This window comes from Dichotomopilus funicola, assembly GCF_033296635.1.
Source record: "Dichotomopilus funicola strain CBS 141.50 unplaced genomic scaffold C8A04scaffold_8, whole genome shotgun sequence".
Classification (NCBI taxonomy): domain Eukaryota; kingdom Fungi; phylum Ascomycota; class Sordariomycetes; order Sordariales; family Chaetomiaceae; genus Dichotomopilus; species Dichotomopilus funicola.
Genome location: NW_026944029.1, coordinates 177,726 through 195,193, shown reverse-complemented (window position 1 = coordinate 195,193; position 17,468 = coordinate 177,726). Strand labels below are relative to the sequence as shown.

General features: G+C 54.4%; 6 protein-coding genes across 6 annotated transcripts; 4 read left to right on the top strand and 2 right to left on the bottom strand.

Moving 5' to 3' along the window:
- Positions 1 to 39: 39 nt before the first annotated feature.
- C8A04DRAFT_25678 (replication factor RFC1 C terminal domain-containing protein) lies at positions 40 to 3,433 on the top strand (the record flags this gene model as incomplete). The annotated part of the gene is made up of 5 exons (XM_062779649.1): positions 40 to 136; positions 191 to 236; positions 290 to 331; positions 386 to 3,031; positions 3,097 to 3,433. The coding sequence occupies 5 exons, from the start codon at positions 40 to 42 to the stop codon at positions 3,431 to 3,433; spliced, it is 3,168 nt and encodes a 1,055-aa protein (XP_062639826.1).
- Positions 3,434 to 6,886: 3,453 nt separating this feature from the next.
- C8A04DRAFT_9797 (GrpE-domain-containing protein) lies at positions 6,887 to 7,698 on the bottom strand (the record flags this gene model as incomplete). The annotated part of the gene is made up of 2 exons (XM_062785632.1): positions 6,887 to 7,327; positions 7,405 to 7,698. 2 exons carry the CDS (start codon positions 7,696 to 7,698, stop codon positions 6,887 to 6,889), a joined length of 735 nt encoding a protein of 244 aa, XP_062639825.1.
- A 519-nt stretch (positions 7,699 to 8,217) lies between these two features.
- C8A04DRAFT_34922 (DNA-directed RNA polymerase) lies at positions 8,218 to 9,391 on the top strand (the record flags this gene model as incomplete). Its single annotated transcript, XM_062782986.1, has 3 exons — positions 8,218 to 8,283; positions 8,373 to 8,938; positions 9,001 to 9,391. The coding sequence occupies 3 exons, from the start codon at positions 8,218 to 8,220 to the stop codon at positions 9,389 to 9,391; spliced, it is 1,023 nt and encodes a 340-aa protein (XP_062639824.1).
- Positions 9,392 to 10,235: 844 nt separating this feature from the next.
- Positions 10,236 to 11,461, bottom strand: C8A04DRAFT_34921 (mitochondrial carrier domain-containing protein; the record flags this gene model as incomplete). Its single annotated transcript, XM_062782985.1, has 3 exons — positions 10,236 to 10,317; positions 10,401 to 11,148; positions 11,281 to 11,461. 3 exons carry the CDS (start codon positions 11,459 to 11,461, stop codon positions 10,236 to 10,238), a joined length of 1,011 nt encoding a protein of 336 aa, XP_062639823.1.
- Positions 11,462 to 12,171: 710 nt separating this feature from the next.
- Positions 12,172 to 13,854, top strand: C8A04DRAFT_25674 (argininosuccinate synthase; the record flags this gene model as incomplete). Its single annotated transcript, XM_062779648.1, has 6 exons — positions 12,172 to 12,194; positions 12,265 to 12,278; positions 12,450 to 12,490; positions 12,553 to 12,935; positions 13,006 to 13,404; positions 13,470 to 13,854. 6 exons carry the CDS (start codon positions 12,172 to 12,174, stop codon positions 13,852 to 13,854), a joined length of 1,245 nt encoding a protein of 414 aa, XP_062639822.1.
- A 412-nt stretch (positions 13,855 to 14,266) lies between these two features.
- C8A04DRAFT_25673 (uncharacterized protein) lies at positions 14,267 to 15,733 on the top strand (the record flags this gene model as incomplete). Its single annotated transcript, XM_062779647.1, has 1 exon — positions 14,267 to 15,733. The coding sequence occupies one exon, from the start codon at positions 14,267 to 14,269 to the stop codon at positions 15,731 to 15,733; it is 1,467 nt and encodes a 488-aa protein (XP_062639821.1).
- Positions 15,734 to 17,468: the final 1,735 nt, after the last annotated feature.

Below are 17,468 nucleotides of genomic sequence, written 5' to 3'. Positions count from 1 at the left end.
TTGGTTGTTCTTACAAGAATTTCGACCTCGACCACCACTATGCCGGACATTCGCAACTTCTTTAGTGCCAAGGGGGCACCTCCCCCGCCAAAGCCGGCACCAAAGAAGGAAGAAGAGGCGAAAAAGCCCAGAGGGAGTATGTGATTGCCTATCAATGACTGCGTAATACAGAATGTCTAATCGATTATAGAAGGGCGCAAAGTTGTCGAGGACAGTGACGACGACGAGGTTGTCGAGTACGTCACCCACCAAGTGGTACCCCCAATCGCCCCGTCTAACGGTTATGTAGGACCAAGAAGCCAACTAGGACAACCCCGAGGAAAAAGGCCGCGTGAGTAGTCTTTTTTGGATGATTAGGAAGCCTCTTTTCCTAACCTGTGCGCAGTGCACCCGCTGAGCCGAAAGGCGAGGAAACCACCACCGCCAAATATTTTTCGTCGTCCGCACCGAAGCCCACGGCCGCAAACTCTACACCAAAGCGTACACCCGCGGCCCGCATAGCTCCCGGAGCCGAGGTCCGTGTGAGTCCTCGGACGAAACCCCCGGCGCCAAAACCAGCTCCCACTGTCAAAGCAACCCAAAACGGCACCAAGAAGCCCGTTACTGCCTACAAGAAGCACGTTCGGGACGATGACGACGGGTTCTTGGACGACGACGAGGATGCGGGAGATGATATCTTTGCGGCGGATGTGAGGGGTGTCGGCAAGAGAAAGAACGATGACTACGTCGAAGAAGAGAGCGAGGAAGAGTTCCTCCCCAAACCCAAACGAGTGGCTTCCCGCGCTAGCAAGCCAGTCAAGGATGAGTCCGACGACGAGGTGAAACCGACCCCGAAGGCAGCTGCACCGAGAGGATCAGCCAAGAAGCGCAAGACTCCGACTTCGGATAGCGAAGAAGATGAGGAGGACGTCAAGCCCGCGAAGAAGGCGGCACCAGCCAAACCCCGCGCCCCCCCAAGATCCAAGAAAGAGGCCGAGCCCGAGCCCGACGATATCAAGGCCATCATGGACAACCTTCCTACCGTTCAAGCTCCCGATGCCCCCGCGCCTGATCCGGACGCCAAGTTTGACTGGAGAAAGGCCAAGGGAGGAGGCGGCAATTCTGGGCCGCCGCCCAATGCCGGCGCAGCAGATATCCCCGAAGGAGAGGATGACTGTCTGATGGGTAAGACTTTTGTGTTTACCGGTCTGCTTAAGACGATAAGCCGCGAGGAAGGTCAGGCGCTTGTCAAGCGGTACGGCGGCAAAGTCACGGGGACGCCAAGCGGCAAGACGGACTTTGTCGTTCTTGGAGATGATGCAGGCCCGAGCAAGCTCAGGAAAATCAAGGAGCTTGGGATCAAGACAATCGACGAGGAAGGCCTGTTCTACCTCATCAAGACCATGCCCGCTCATGGCGGCAGTGGCAAGGGTGCCGAGAAGGCCAAGCAGAAGCAGGAGGCCGAGGAGAAGAAGATCCGGGAAGAAGCAGCTCAGATGGAGAAGGAGGAGAAGGCTCGCAAGGCAGAAGCCGAGAAAGCCGCCAAGAAGGCTGCTGCAGCCCGCGGCGCTCCCTCCGCCGCTGCCGTCCCAGTCCCGGCAGTAACGCAGCTGTGGACGACGAAGTATGCCCCCACAACGCTCAACCAGATCTGCGGCAACAAGGCGAACGTGGAGCGGATCCAGAGCTGGCTGCAAAGATGGCCCGTGTCGCGCAAGTACGATTTCCAGAAGCGCGGTGCTGACGGTATGGGCGGGTACCGCGCCGTCATCATCTCTGGCCCGCCCGGCATTGGCAAGACGACCGCGGCACATCTTGCGGCCAAGCTAGAGGGCTACGACGTTCTGGAGAGCAACGCCAGTGACACGCGTAGCAAGAAGCTTGTCGAGAACGGCGTGAGCGACGTTCTGAACAACACCTCGCTGATGGGCTACTTTGCCGGCGACGGCAAGTCAGTCGATGCTGGCAAGAAAAAGATCGTTCTGGTTATGGATGAAGTCGACGGTATGTCCGCGGGCGATCGGGGCGGTGTTGGTGCACTAGCCAAGTTCTGCAAGCAGACGGAGGTGCCGTTGATCTTGATCTGCAACGAGCGCCGGCTGCCCAAGATGAAGCCATTCGATCACGTTGCCTTCGATATCAAGTTCCAGCGCCCGACTGTTGACCAAATCCGGTCTCGGATCATGACGATTTGCCACAGAGAAGGGTTGAAGATGCCTCCCCAGGTCGTCAACGCCCTGATTGAGGGTAGCGGGAAGGACATTCGCCAAATCATCAACATGTTGTCTACCGCCAAGCTGGACCAAACGACAATGGACTATGACCAGAGCAAGGCCATGACCAAAGCCTGGGAGAAGCATGTTGTCCTAAAACCCTGGGATATCTGCCAGAAGATGATCGGGGGTGGTCTCTTCAGCCCAGCAAGCAAGGCGACGCTGAATGACAAGATCGAGCTCTACTTCCACGACCACGAGTTCAGTTTCCTGATGATCCAAGAAAACTATCTTCGATCAAAGCCAGCGGCACTAACCGGCCAGAACTACAATGCGAGGCAGCAGAACCTGAAGTATCTCGAACTGGTCGACCAAGCAGCCGAGAGCATCAGCGATGGAGATCTGGTCGACCGCATGATCCATGGCCCCCAGCAACAATGGAGCCTGATGCCTACACACGCCGTTTTCAGCACAGTTCGGCCTTCGAGTTTTATTGCCGGCATGTTTACTGGCCAGACTCAATTTACCAGCTGGCTTGGGAACAACAGCAAATACGGGAAACTTGGCCGTTTCGTCCGCGAGGTCCACTCGCACATGCGCCTCAAGTCCTCGGGCGACCACAACGAGGTCCGACAGCAATACCTCCCCGTGCTCTGGCACCAGATCGTCAAGAGACTAGAGGTGGAGGGCAAGGAGGCCGTCAGCGATGTGATCGACCTGATGGACAGTTATTATCTCACCCGCGAGGACTTTGATAGTATCAAGGAACTAGGTGTGGGATACCAGTCGGAGGATCTGGTCAACATTGAAACACAGACCAAGTCGACCTTTACCAGGCTGTAAGTTCTTTATATATCCGTCATCATCATCCTTCACAAAGACGCCATGACTAACCCACTCCCAGATACAACGCCGCTTCCCACCCAGTTCCATTCATGAAAGCCACCAACGCTCCCGTCGCGTCCAAGAAGCTAGCCAAGGACATGCCCGACCTGGAGGAAGCCATCGAGGAAGAAGATGAAAACGACGTTGCCGAGCTGGTGGACGATGATGAGGAGGACCTGGACCTGAAGAAGGACAAGTACATCAAGCAGCCCAAGGCGAAACCTGCGAAGAAGGCCGCCGTGGGCAAGAAAGCTAAGGCGAGTGCTGATGCCGATGAGGATGGGGATGGGGCTAAAGCTGCCAAAGGGAAGGGCAAGGCGCCTGCGAAAGCTAAGGGCAGGCCCAAGAAGGCTTAGGCTTTGAGGGGAGTTTAGAGGAAACTGTGGCATAGATTTTAGGAATGGGGTGTCATAGAGGCGGTTATGGCTTGTATATGTCCATGTATCTGGTTATGGTTGGGAGCTTCCTGTTTTTGCTTTAGCTTGCTGGCTTATACAAAGCATCTATGTTATTCGGTGATCTTAACAGATGTTCCAGTCGTGGCGAGTGCTTGCCATCTGCGCCCCGTGAATTAAGAATGCCACCTTTGACACATCATTTGCGCAGTTTTCTTGACCATTATCTTACCACTTTCGTAACATTAGAATGTCAGAATGGCGCGATCTGACTATTTTCTAAGTGAAAATACGCCTATAATCATGGTTTGCCCTACGTCATACCCAACCTCATGAAGTGTGTTTACTTCAGGGGTTTAATCTTCGCAACCACCGACATCTTCAATGTTCATGATCATTTCAACCTTACTAATTGCAGTGCTCCTCACAAAAAGATAGTGCAGCCGCTCGCACAGACACAGTCGCATTGCGCCGACCTTCTAAGGGGTTTGTTTACTTTGCGGGCGATATTTCAGGACAATTAAATGGCTTCGGTGTTTTCCTCTCTCCACTGTTCTACTAATGTTTCTCGGGTCGAAAACCGCTCACAGGTTCCTGGATAGCTGCTTGTTCTTTCCGAGTCTCACGCCATTCCGTTGAGGAGTTTGTTTACTTCATAGGTACGATTCAAGCGGAGACAATATCTTGATAATACTGTTATCACATTCTTTTGTCTCAGTGAATGCGCTTGGAAATTCACAGACCATGTTGACCGTCCTGCTCGCCGCTAGTCTTACTGCATTCTGGGACCCCGTTAAGGAGTTTGTTTTCACCACACAACCCAGCCAAGCCCAGCACCCTTCCACGGCTTCCCTCCCATTCCCAAGCCAACAGGAGGGAGTCCTGGGAGCCCCTTCTCGTTAATTCAAGCAATATGTTGCACGATACGTTCTCCAAAAGTCTTATGCTGTGCAAGCGCCTCTCTAGGAAGTGTGCCCGCCTCACCAACATGCCGCCTCTGGGAGGGATATCTCTATAGGCCGAAATCAGGGCACCCGTTAATGGCTTAGCCTTCCCCCCTCCCCTCTCCCTGCCTTCTGTGCCTTCCAGAGAGCGCCAGAATCACGTGATATCCTTCGAGGACCTTGGCCGAAGTCTGGCCGGTACTGGAGGACATGGAAGGAGCGCAAGAGAGGGCAGGGAGGCACACAAGGTGATCGGTTGCCCTAATCGCTGGTTTGCCCTAATCAGTTTGGTAGCTTGATTGCTCAAGCGTGAATCTGGAGGCCTATTTAACAGCCGTTCCCGACTGCTGTTCCTTCTCCTTCTCTTCCCTTCTTCTACAACTCGTTATTTGAGTCTTGCCCCTCCCTCGGGGGCAAGATCTCAAATCCGCCATCATCATGGTAAGTGTGCAAGGCTTTTCTTTGTCCCACCTTGAAGTTCTTCGTCTGCTTTACTTAGCCTCGCCTTCCCTTCTTCTCTTTCTTGGTTTCTTCCTCTAGAATCTGGTTTCGTCCTCTGCAATCACGCTCCTTCTTGCTGGCCATGCCAGGTAACAAGATCCAAGAAACGCGGCTGGCATCAGATCTCCTCCTGCTGCAGTCTTGTTGGTCATCTAGAACACACACCTAACATATTTCGGAAAGGAAGCGGGAGAACCCGATGTATTAGCCGTGCTTCCACTGAAAGGCTATCGACACTGCTCCCCAGCCCCCGTAAGTTACCAGACGGCCCGTCATTTTCTCTCTAAGCTTGGCTCTAGGGCTTGATCCCCAACCTCAACTCAGATCCTTTCAAGATGAACTCCCACTCACAGACACACAGGGTATTCTCTTCACCGGGCTCTGTGCGAGATTGAATCAATCCTCGCACAGAGAGCCTGGGGGGCAGGTGCCTAGTCTTGATACTGGCCCGGGGCACGAGAGGCGAGTGCCACCGCCAAAGCGCCTACATAACCGTTGGCGGCGGTACGGTGGCCTACCAGCCCTACCGTCTCGTTGCCCCGGGTCAGTTTCTTGAGGAGATCGAGGAAGAGGTGATTTCGGCAGGTAAGTTAACGTCGTCTTCCAGAACCTATAGAAGTTTCTCCAGTAATCATCACCATGCTAACAAGCCCTCCTAGGGGCCCTTGCATGGGCATCAAGCCAAGGCCAGGCATCAACCCTACCAACCTAACCCAATAGAAAAAGGAAGAAAAGAAGGCGGAAGAAGAAGAGGGCTATAGGCTGGGGCCCCTCGACCATACCCAATACCGGGACAGTCGGGCCCCGGCCTATGGATGGGGCGGGGTCTGGAAGGCCGTCAACCAAAGGCTGAAGGAGGAAGCTGCATCTACCAGCTTGTTGGGATGGGTTTAGACCAAATACCCTTTGAATGATAGTCGTGGGGGCAAATAAGCGGAAAGAATTGAGGGGGGGGGGGGGGGCTTTTGTTTGCTGGTGATAGTTAGGTGGGTGTGTCATTCATATATTTTGTTGCAGGTCTCGTGTAATTGGGCGGATATGGCACAAGGATTCATGTTCTTTGGATTTGGGCTCTAATCAGGAAACTGGGGGGTCAGCATATCTTATTCAAGGAACAGGATATCCGAATTCTGGCTAGGATTCACCTCTTGTGATGGGAAATAAAATACATTTTACAATTCAAGTACTCTGCTCATTTCCTATGACTTTGAGTCGGCATAGAGCTTGAAGACGCTGATGATGGACTACCTTAACGAACGCAAACTCTTCTCAAACATCCCGGGCGCACAATCTAGTTACTTTCACAGAGGAAGATAGCGAAGGCGGCAGGTAACAAGCAAGGGAACAAGGAGCAGAATAGGGGACCAGGAGGAGAGATCACATTCAGTTGTGGGACAAACGTTTGTGGGGTGTTGTTCGTGGTGTTACCGGTTAAGGGGCTTGAACGGGTGCGTGGGCGAGTTCCTCGTTGCACCTGTCAACGTTCTTAAGCTTCTCTAACAGTCCTACCGCATCACATCAAAGCAAACCAAAATCACCAAGGATAAAACTCAATGCCGCCACCAACCCAGAAGATTTACATTAGTAGCGTATCATCAGCGTGCGCACCAGGCTCTTGCTTCTATATACCCCGTTTCAGAAAACAAAAAAAAGCACGCCGTCATCTCTATTCCCTTTTTCTTTTTCCGCATTCCGCATTCCTTATGCTAAACGGGTATGAAAAACCGACATCATGAGAGGAGCATTATACATGAGAGACCAGAAACCCAAAACGCCTGACCGTACTGGTCCTGGTACATTTTTCGTGATATGTGCGTGTAAACCGCATCAGCCGTGTGGTGAGAGTAGTAGTACAAAGGAGGGGGAGGGGAGTATTCCCCCTTCCTGGTGAGAATGTTGAGGTGTGAAGTATGTTGGTTGAGTGCGTGTTAAAGGGAGTGTGAGTGGAAGTTGGGAATGGCGCGGCGGCTTATTTGTTCTTGACAACGCCAACCTGGGCCGGGCGCAGAACACGGCCATTGAGCTTGAATCCCTTCTGCTGGACGTGGAAGACGGTGTTATGCTCCTTGTCGGCCATGGGAGTCATGAAAGTTGCCTCATGCTCGTTCGGGTTGAAGACCTCGCCGGTGGGCTCGAACCGCTCGAGGCCATGCTTCTTGAGGGTCGACATCAGGATGTTCTCGGTCATCTTGAGGCCGTCATAGAAGTTGACGAGGTCCTCGTTCTCAGCCTTGTTCTCTGGCTTGAGCTTCTCTGCGGGCACCACGCCTAGTGCACGGTCGAAGTTGTCGACCGACTCGACAAGATCCTTGGCGAACTTCTGGATGGCAAAGTCCCGGGCGTTCTTCATCTCGCGCGCGGTGCGTTCTTGCAGGTTGCGGAAGTCGGCCACCGATCGGAGGTAGTGGTCCTGTTGTGGGGCATATAAGTATGGGCCGCGCATATATATAGGACACACACAGTGTTATAAAGAAGCAGGTTACTTACCTTGAGCTTCCGGATCTCGGCATCCTTCTCTTCTAGTTGCTTCTTGAGGGCGGCCTCGGGGCTCTCAGGTTCACTCTCCCCCTCCTTTTTAGTCTCCTCTGTCTTGGCCTCCTCCTTCGTAGTTTCTTCCTTCACGGCGTCGCTGTACCATCGTGCCCTCGGCACAAGGGTCCTCGAAGCGAGGGTGAGGGGTGTGTGCTGGGATTGAGCAAAGCCAATGGCTTGCCTTTGAGTGCCGAGCCGGGCAGTGGAGCGCAGGGCGCGAGAGGCGGACGATACAGTTTGTCGGAGCATGGTTATAGATGTTGGTGTAGATTTGGGGGGATGGTGAGCCTGTGGAAAAAAGATTTCCGGAAACTTTATTGCTCAAACTTGTAAGTCGCGTGCAGTTCGACAAATTTTATGGGGGCGATGCCGCAGGCTTGGCTCTCTGGTCGATTGCCCGAAGCTTCCAATTCTCCAAAAAGTTGCAGGCGGATCATCAACGGGCCGCCACATTTCGCTGCGCTCAAAACCGAGGGGCCTTGTGGCAGATACGCTATGCCATGTTGGGTTAGCGGAACTGCGGGGTGTCACGGTGTGCGTGCACTAGGTTCACCCCACTGGACCGTGGGCTTTCACCGCGCCCATTGAGATCTGGCGCGCTCGGTGGCCGCAAACTTCAAGGTCAGATTTCTGCCATCCCTTGGTCTGCTTCTTTCCCTTTACATCATTCAACCTCACCTCGAATTCGGCCTTCCACCTGGTTCCGCGCCACGTTGCGACTTTATCATCTACGCGAAGGGGAACGTTTTGCGATTTTCTGCCGGCAAGATGGATTACGATCCGATGGTGATGGACGACGCTGAGGCGCTCGGTCCGGTGGTCAAGATTTCTCAAGTACGTCTTGGTCGCGATGGCGATGGGCGTCCCATTTGTGGGGGTTGTGTGGGAATACGCTCGATCTAACGATGTTCGGCGACAACCAGGCAGATTCGGTCCGCGTAAAATACGAATTGTCCAACGCAGACATCGCCTTTGCCAACTCGCTGCGTCGCGTCATGCTCGGCGAGATCCCGACAATAGCTATCGACCTTGTCGAGATCGAGGAGAACAGCTCCGTTTTGGCCGACGAGTTCATCGCCCACCGTCTCGGCCTCGTCCCCCTCAACGCCGATGGCGTCGACAGCTTATTATACGCGCGAGACTGCGATTGCGACGGCTGCTGCGAGCACTGCAGCGTCCGCCTTACCCTGCACGCGAAATGTACCGGTGACGAGAACATGCATGTGTTTGCCCGCGATTTGGTACCAACTGGTGACCGAGTCAACCAAGTTGTCGGCACTCCCGTGGTCAAGGATGCTGAGGGACTAGGGCCTCTTCTCCTGAAGCTCCGACCAGGTCAGGAGGTCAAGCTCGAATGCATCGCCAAGAAGGGCATTGCGAAAGAACATGCCAAGTGGGCGCCTTCGGCAGCGATCGGATTTGAATACGATCCTCACAATAAGCTACGTCATCTGGATTATTGGTATGAAGCGGACGCGAAGGCGGAATGGTAAGTCTCACCGTAGGAACACCCGGGTCACGCCCAAGCATTTCTTAACCACCTCAACGTAGGCCACCAAGCGAGTACGCCGCCTGGGAAGAACCCCCTCAGGAAGGCGAGCCGTTTGATTATGACGCCGTGCCGAATCGTTTCTATTTCAACGTTGAGAGCGCCGGGCCGTTGCCTCCTGATATTATCGTCAGCGAGGGGATCAAAGTGATCCAGCAGAAGCTGGCCGGCCTCATCCATGAACTTGCGGACGAAGGTGGCGACGGTATGAACGGCGATTACAACGGCCCCCGGAGCCCAGAGTACGGGACGGGCGCCGACGGCTTCGGAGGTGGCTACACCACTCCCTTCGGCAATGGCGGAAACCAGAGCTCCTGGGGCGGCGGAGCGGCCGGCAGCACGACGCCCTATGGAACGACTCCTTATGGTGCTGGCCAAAATAATTGGTCGTGAGGGACTGAGATCCGAGGTATGCCACAACTCGGCCACCCTTTTTAAGCCGTCGCGCTTACTCGCGGCACCATCGGGCTTCGCTACAAATCTGGAAGTGGGTTCTTCCTGCATCTGCAACAGGCCCTCATCCGGTCGCCTCGTGTGCGAAACAGACCACCGCCATTCGCTGCGAACAGCCTTCTTCCGACGACATTCCACCACTAGCCGTGTATTATATAGATCCCAGCTATGGATGGTACCTTTCCGCTCACCACCCGATAGCCTCCGTCCTCGGAGTATAGGGTCACGCAAGATTTCAAGCGGGCTCTTTTCAACTTGTATTTGACCAACACGAGCATGGTCCTTTCAGGGGCATGGGAAAGCTGACAAAAAGGCTGGGTGGTTGTTGGATTTGGGGCTTTCCACTCCTCGATATCCTTTCAAAGGGGGGGATACTGAGCGCTAACTAGGGTGCTCTCTTTTAATCTACCGTCAGCATAGGTGGGTATAGATGAAAAGGAAAATGAGACATGAGCATAATACAGGACTTCAGGCGTTGTTTCGGGGGACCCAGGATACCTTTACCAGAGCGGCGCTTTCTATTTAATAAAGCCAAAAGCCAAGCCAGCACCAATCAACTGCTAATAAATTCTACTCTCTCTTTATCAAAAACAAGGTGAACGCCCCCCCTGTCCACCTGCCTCCCCATCTAAACGGTTCTATGGTTGCCTTCCTATGCTATAGTAAGATCTATCTCGAAGTGTATGTACCTTTGTTGTTGACATGACCTATCCTATGTGTAATGGTATATCGATGCTGCTGTTTCGCTCATGCGTCTGTTGGTGCAGAATTTTGTGACACAAGCTCATGCCGGCTCTGGTATCCCGTTGATCTTTCGGTATACCTTGCGATGCGACTCTAGAAAGAGGAATGTACATATTGTTTGCCTGTCACACGCCCATTGTTAGTCTCACAACTCGAATCCGCGGAAGATAAGTGCCGCCCACAGGGAGCAAGAAAGAAAACTTACGGCCCCAACCTCAAAAAACTAGGCACCCAGCCCTTGAACATCCACCGCATGCCCTCCTTAGCATACACCTCCCTCAACACCCCCACGACACCATGATTCCCGCCCGTCGCGGACATCACCCGCGTCTTAATCACATCAATCGGACTCGTCACCGTCGCCGCAACCACCCCAGCCAAGAAACTCGCACTAAAATGCACCGCCAACCCATCCCGCAACGGCGTCACCCGCAACAGCGTGCGCTTGAACACGTCGTAACTCGCCAGCTGGCTGGCGGTCATGGCCGCCGCGCGGGCGCTGTTGGGCCACACGCCGCGGAAGATGCTAGCGACCCCTTCCTCGCGGACCATGCGCACGAGGCCGTCGAGCGCATGCGCGTAGTTGCGTCGCTGTGCGGGTGGGAGGGCGGCGTCGTGCTGCATGCGCACGTTGAGCACGTCGGCGGCGTTGCCGCCGATGCCGCCGATGAAGCCTGAGGCGGAGGCCATGGCGATGAGGAGGGGGAGAGAGGGCGGTTTGGGCTTGCCGGTGGTGGGGTCGGTCTTTTTGGAGGAGAAGCGGGACTTGAGCTCTTCGTAGATGCCGAAGCGGGTGGTGGAGTAGGTGATTTGGCGGAGGAGAGAGGCGGAGAGGCCGTTGTAGAGTCCGAGCGGACCGTTGTGCTTGATGATGTGGATGAAGGTGCCGCTCATCGATTTGGGCATGTCACCCGTGCGGGTTTGAAGACGGACCTGAGATGTAGTGTTAGCGGCTATCTTCTCTCAACATCCTCTTCTAATAACAGCCTATCCGTGGTAGTTAGGAGCATATATCTGACTGACCTTGACTGAGGGTGTAAGTTAGTATCACACTGAGGAATGTGGGGGTTAAGGGGGAGGCTCACCAAGATCCAGGGGGTGTGTAACGCAGGCGGCCATACTACTTGCACTACCGCCAAACCAGAAAGGATAGTGTACAGGACGCGGCCGTGTTGGCGGGGAGGTGTTCCCGTCGCCATCTTTCCTCCCTAGAGCGGTCCCCGAGGGTACCGCCGGGGGGCGTACTTCGCTTTTGGCGGCTTGCATCGCGCATCAAGCGGGGACCAAGACCCTGCGTTATACAAGCATGCCGTTCAGTGATCGGATAGAAACAAATTCAAAAACCAATACGATTTCAAGCGAATGGCTGCAAACACGCTAAAGGGAACGAGGACGTCTATAAGACTATAGAGAGGTTGGTTGCAAAGCAAACACCCACCACACCCATGGCGATGACGGAGTTTAGAGATAGACGGGTTTATCAGCGCTGGCGTCGGCAGCAACGGCAAGTCAAAAATCAAAATCTTAGGATTTTCTTTCTCGTCTGGAACGTGCACCCCCTCGCTTCTCTGTTACGTCAGTTGCCCCAGCCGGCCGCTGGAGCACAACACTCCTCCGGTCCGGCGGCCACCCGGACAGGGGTGCCGGCGGTCCCGCTTATCAGCGGGTCGGGCACTAGCCTTATCAGGCGACCCACAGGAATTGAAGCTGGGAGCTGGAAAAAAAGTTTGTTGACCGCTGCCGGGGTTGACGCTTCGAGTCATCAGTGGAAACGTGGGGCAGGAGATGCAGAAGGCCGATAGCTGCCGACTTTTGGAGAAGTAGTTTGGCTAAAAGACCCTTTCTTTCCCCCTTCAACTACTCCTATTATTGCCTCAACTTCCTCAATTCTTTCTCCACGATCCACCTTACTTGTCTAGATACCTACAAACTGTACAGCATCTCAGCCGTGGACCCCTCTACTCCCAATCTCCAAAATGTCCAAGGGTCGCGTTTGTCTGTAAGTGGCTACCCCGCCAAAATGTCCGTCACACTTAGAGATGCACGCGACTCACAACCTTTCTCAATAGCGCCTACTCCGGAGGTACGATTTACTGAGGATCGCCATTGCCTCTTCTTTTTGTAACTTTTACTCGTTGTGTATATACAACAGTACTCGAATTATGCCTTTGCGGCCGCAAAGATGCCCCTCCTCGACCCAACCAACCCAACGAGAAGCCAATTCAACCCCGCTAACTCAAACGACGCCCAATAGGCCTCGACACCTCCACCATCCTCAAATGGCTCATTCTTGAGGTGAATACAGCTTGCTAGACCCCTAGGAATTCGAATTGGCGTGCTGATAGTTGTTAACCCAGGGCTACACCGTTGTGTGCTTCCTCGCCAATGTCGGCCAGGAAGAGGACTGGGCGGCCGTTGAGAAGAAGGCCCTGGCCCTCGGTGCCGAGCGCATGATCATTGAGGATCTCCAGCGCGAATTCGTCGATGAGATTGTGTTCCGTGCCATCCAGTGCAATGCCATCTACGAGGACCGCTACCTCCTCGGCACCTCGCTAGCCCGCCCCATCATTGCCCGGGCGCAGGTGCGCGTTGCCCAGCAATTCAAGTGCGACCTCCTTAGCCACGGCTGCACCGGCAAGGGCAACGACCAGGTCCGCTTCGAGCTAGCCTTCAAGGCCTGTGACCCCTCCATCAAGGTCATTGCCCCGTGGAGGTTGCCCGAGTTCATCCAGAAGTTCCAGTACGTGATAGTAGAACCATGAGCTGGCTGCCGAGCGTTTCTTGATAACCCGCTGACCAATGCCTAACAGAGGCCGTAACGATCTCCTTAAGTTCGCCGCTGAGAACAACATCCCCGTCTCTTCCTCGCCCAAGGCTCCCTGGAGCATGGACGACAACTTGGTGCACTGCTCGTACGAGGCCGGTGTCCTCGAGGACCCCGACCACACGCCGCCCAAGGAGCTCTGGACTCGCACCATCGACCCCACCGACGCACCCAACGAGCCCTACAACTTCACCATTCACTTCGAGAAGGGTATTCCCTCCAAGGTTGTTACCCCCGAGGGTGAGGTCACCGACTCGGTTGAGCTGTTCAAGCTCCTCAACAAGATTGGTCACGACAACGGTGTGGGACGTGTCGACATTGTCGAGAACCGCTTCATTGGGCTCAAGAGCCGTGGCTGCTACGACACCCCTGGCCTGACCATTGCGTAAGTAACCCGGAACCTTTGCCGGAGAGATAATTGATTTGAGGCTGACGATGAAATACAATTAGCCGCCTCGCTCACGTCGATCTCGAGGGTTTGGTGATGGACTCCAAGGTGCGCAAGCTGCGTGACCAGTTCGTCACCATTGAGTGGTCGCATGCGCTGTACAACGGCATGTACTTCAGCCCGGAGCGCGAGTTCCTGGAGAACTCGATCATCTTCTCGCAGAAGAACGTCACCGGCGAGGTCCGTATGTCGGTATTCAAGGGTGCTGCCTATGTTCTGGGCCGCAAGAGCGACGCCAGCAACCTTTACTCGCAGGAGGACGCGTCCATGGACTCTCTAGACACTTTCTCCCCCATCGATACCACCGGCTTCATTGCCATCCAGGCCATCCGCCTGGAGAAGTACGGGCTTCAAAAGATCAAGGATGGCGAGCCGCTCAGCAAGTAAGCTAGTTAATGTAGGATGGTAAAAAATGTAAAAAAAGGTTTCGGATGGCTGAACACTCAATGCTGCTTATTTTTCATGGTGACTTCTTCTACCTTCACTCATCGGGCTCCGAGGTTGATTTCACCTTGGTGGCTCAGCTATTTGGCTCCCTCACAATGCTATGTTCGGAAATGAACCTCTCGGGCCGGGGTAAATTGACCAATCATCTTTCCCCAAAGCACAGCCAATGATTGAGCTCCGCCGTACCCCTGCCCCACGAGACTCCGGACCCCTACTTTTTGAGTTACGTCCCGCCGCACTGCCGCAGCATTCACGATCACAACTTCAATGCATCTTTGTTTGTTGAGAGAGAGGTCTCCAATCCCCACCCTCAGGCCTCCCGGAGCCGCAACCCCGGATTTCTCAAGTTAGCATGGTCCGCACCCGGGGATCCGCGAAGGCCTTGAGCGTCCTGCGCCTTGCGAAGCCACGGTCCAGCTTGAGAGTCCAACACCCCTCCGTACTCCGACCCCAGGCACTCAAGGCGGTACAGATCAATGACAAGATCCACCAAGTCGATCACTGGTTCAATATCTCGAAGACCATCCAGTCCCTAGTCTCCCGCAAGCTGCACCTTCAGCCCGACCACCCAGTGGCCATAACCCGCAAAATCATCGAGTCCGTTTTCCCGGAACCTACCTTCCAATACCACAATAACTTCGACCCCGTTGTGTCCACCTACCAAAACTTCGACTCCCTCAACATCCGACCCAACCACCCGAGCCGTGGCCCCTCCGACACCTATTACCTCAACAAATACACCCTCCTGCGCACCCACACCAGCGCGCACCAGGCCGATCTCTTCCGCGCCGGCGTCAGCGGCTATCTAATCAGCGCCGACGTCTATCGCCGAGACGAGATCGACCGCAGTCACTACCCCGTTTTCCACCAGACGGAGGGCGCCCGTGTGTGGGACCGCACCAAGCTACCTCCCGGGAAAAGCCTAGAAGATGTTGTCCGGGAGGATCTCGAGAAGCTACCGGTACACAACATGCAGGTGGAAGATCCCAACCCTCCCTTCCACGCCGGCAACCCCCGGCAGTCGAAGTACCACACAGAGAACGAGGTGGAAGTAGTCGCGGCACACCTGAAGCGCTCGCTGGAACTGATGGTGAATGAGATTTTCTCCAAGGTAAAAGCCGCCGCCGCAGCAGCAGCAGCGACCAAGACCTCCACAAAGAACCAACCGCAAGCAGAACCCCTCCGCGTGCGCTGGGTCGAGGCCTACTTCCCGTTCACATCGCCCTCGTGGGAGCTCGAGGTGTTCTACCAGGGCAAATGGCTCGAGGTACTGGGGTGCGGGGTGATCAAGCAGTCACTTCATATCAATGCAGACCGGCCCCATCAGATTGGCTGGGCGTTTGGTATCGGTTTGGAGCGCATCGCCATGCTGCTCTTCCAGATTCCGGATATCCGGCTGTTTTGGTCGCAGGACGAGCGGTTCCTGTCACAGTTCCGTGGTGTGGAGGCTGCGATGGATAAGAAGTTACGGTTGTTTGTCCCGTTCAGCAAACACCCGGGGTGCTCCAAGGACGTATCGTTTTGGGTGAAGAAGGAGGAGAGTGCGGCGGATGGGGATGGTAGGGTTGCTAATAAGGGGAAAGTGGACTGGCATCCGAATGATTTGATGGCGGCGGTGCGGGATGTTGCAAAGGACTCCGTAGAGGATGTTACACTTGTGGATGATTTTACGCACCCGAAAACAGGGAGGCGGAGTATGTGCTACCGGATCAATTATCGGAGTTTGGAGAGGACATTAACGAATGCCGAGACGAATCGGTTACATCAGAGCGTCATAAGGGAGTTGGTTAAACGGTTAGGGATAGAACCTAGGTTGTAAGGCAGGCAGGCAGGCAGGTCAAACCGCCGGATGCTGGTTGGGGGAAAGGGGTTGGTTGCCAAGCGGGCGTCAGACTTGCTTGTCTTGTCTGGTGATGTTCTTCTCTTCCCGTGAGCTTTGAGGCGTCGTGATAGTCAACGTCACGGCCGCCAACAGGGGGTGGCATTGTTGTTACACGGCCAAATCAGATGATACGCACGTGGCCGGCCGGCCGGTCGGCCGTCTACTATTACACGAGTATACGGACGACCGGCGGGGGCCAAGAAACGTCCCAACGATTGACTCGTCTCTACTCAGCCACACTAACGAGACGTCGATGAGGCGGGGAAATCACCGGCTGTTTCGTTTTCCAAATCTCTGGGTGGGAAAACTGTATTATACTGTACGTCCACAGATAGATATAACGGTGTTAGATAGATGACCTGATGGCTGTGTATGATGAGATCTCCTTATCCCTTACTGAGCAACGGCTGACGTTTTCGTTAAACTCATCCCATTCCCATCCGGTTGTAATCATGTGGGCTGTGTAAGAACGCGGTGCTGTGCAAGAGAGTACTGTGTGATTAGACAACGGGCCGTTCGTGATCCACTCGTGACATGTGAGCCTCTCGTGGGCTACCATTTCATGATCTTGGGACCTTGGGCTTTCCGTCTCGGCATACTCCTTTGGGGCTTCTGAGGGCTTTTTTATCCACCGATAGGGTTACTCGAAGAAGAAAATGCGGCGCAGGCGGAGTTTTGTTGTCTAGGCTTTTAGAGGGTTGTCCCTTAGGGGCCGACTTGACAGATAAAGGCAAACTGGGAGGCTGAGTGAGGTGAGGAGATGAGGGGCAATGCAACACATGGAACGGGCTTTTTGTTAAATGTTTGTCGACCGGACATAAGGCTCAACGAGTGTATGTGCATTGAGAAGATTTTATCCACACTTGCCACATGTTGGTGGAACGTATCGTCTGCTGTGCCTCGTTGCCACGTTTTCTTTGCCCGCCTGCGCGGCTAACTGTCAGAGAGACCGGGGCTTATTCCGTTTTGTCGTCAGTGGTCCTTTGGGTTAGTCCATCCGCCGGTTGCTGTCTTCCTCACTCTGCTAGACGGCAGGCAGTAGTCGATACTCGGAGGTGATAATAGGTTTAGTCCGGGTTCCGATTACATAGTCCTGCGTGGTGTTGTTCCGGAGCTGATCTCGCTTGACATGCGCGCATAGGGAGTTAGGGGGATAAAGAGGCAGGTCTTCTTTTGGCTGGTTATCCCACTTTTACCCGCTCTGCATCTCTGTTGTTCCAACACCCGATGTGGCAGGTCTTTGGTTTGTTGTTTCTTGGCTGGTATGCATGATAATTGAAATTTGTTTTGCCTCTTTCTTCCGTTTTCTTTCGACCTAGTCCGGCCGCGTATGACCCATGGACCAGGTGGCGGCTTTGGAAGGCTGAGCAACCGTCGTGCTGATGACAAGTGGGTTCTGAGACAAAACACTAGACACAAGACAAGACACGAAAGCGTACGAAAGCGTGCGCTGCCTTGCCCATCTCAGCAACGACCTACTTGTCTTTTTGTTGAGAAACCACGGGGCGTATCCGGCAGGGCAGTGACCGTGATCCGTATGAGCTTTCTTCGGGCCCAGCCACGTTCAGGAGGCCCTCTGGCAGTTTCGGCAATGCGACGATGTGTTGAGCCGGCCCTGATCCTCGTTGCGACCGCTTTCCATCCCAACGATCGGGGCTCGGTAGAGAGAGGC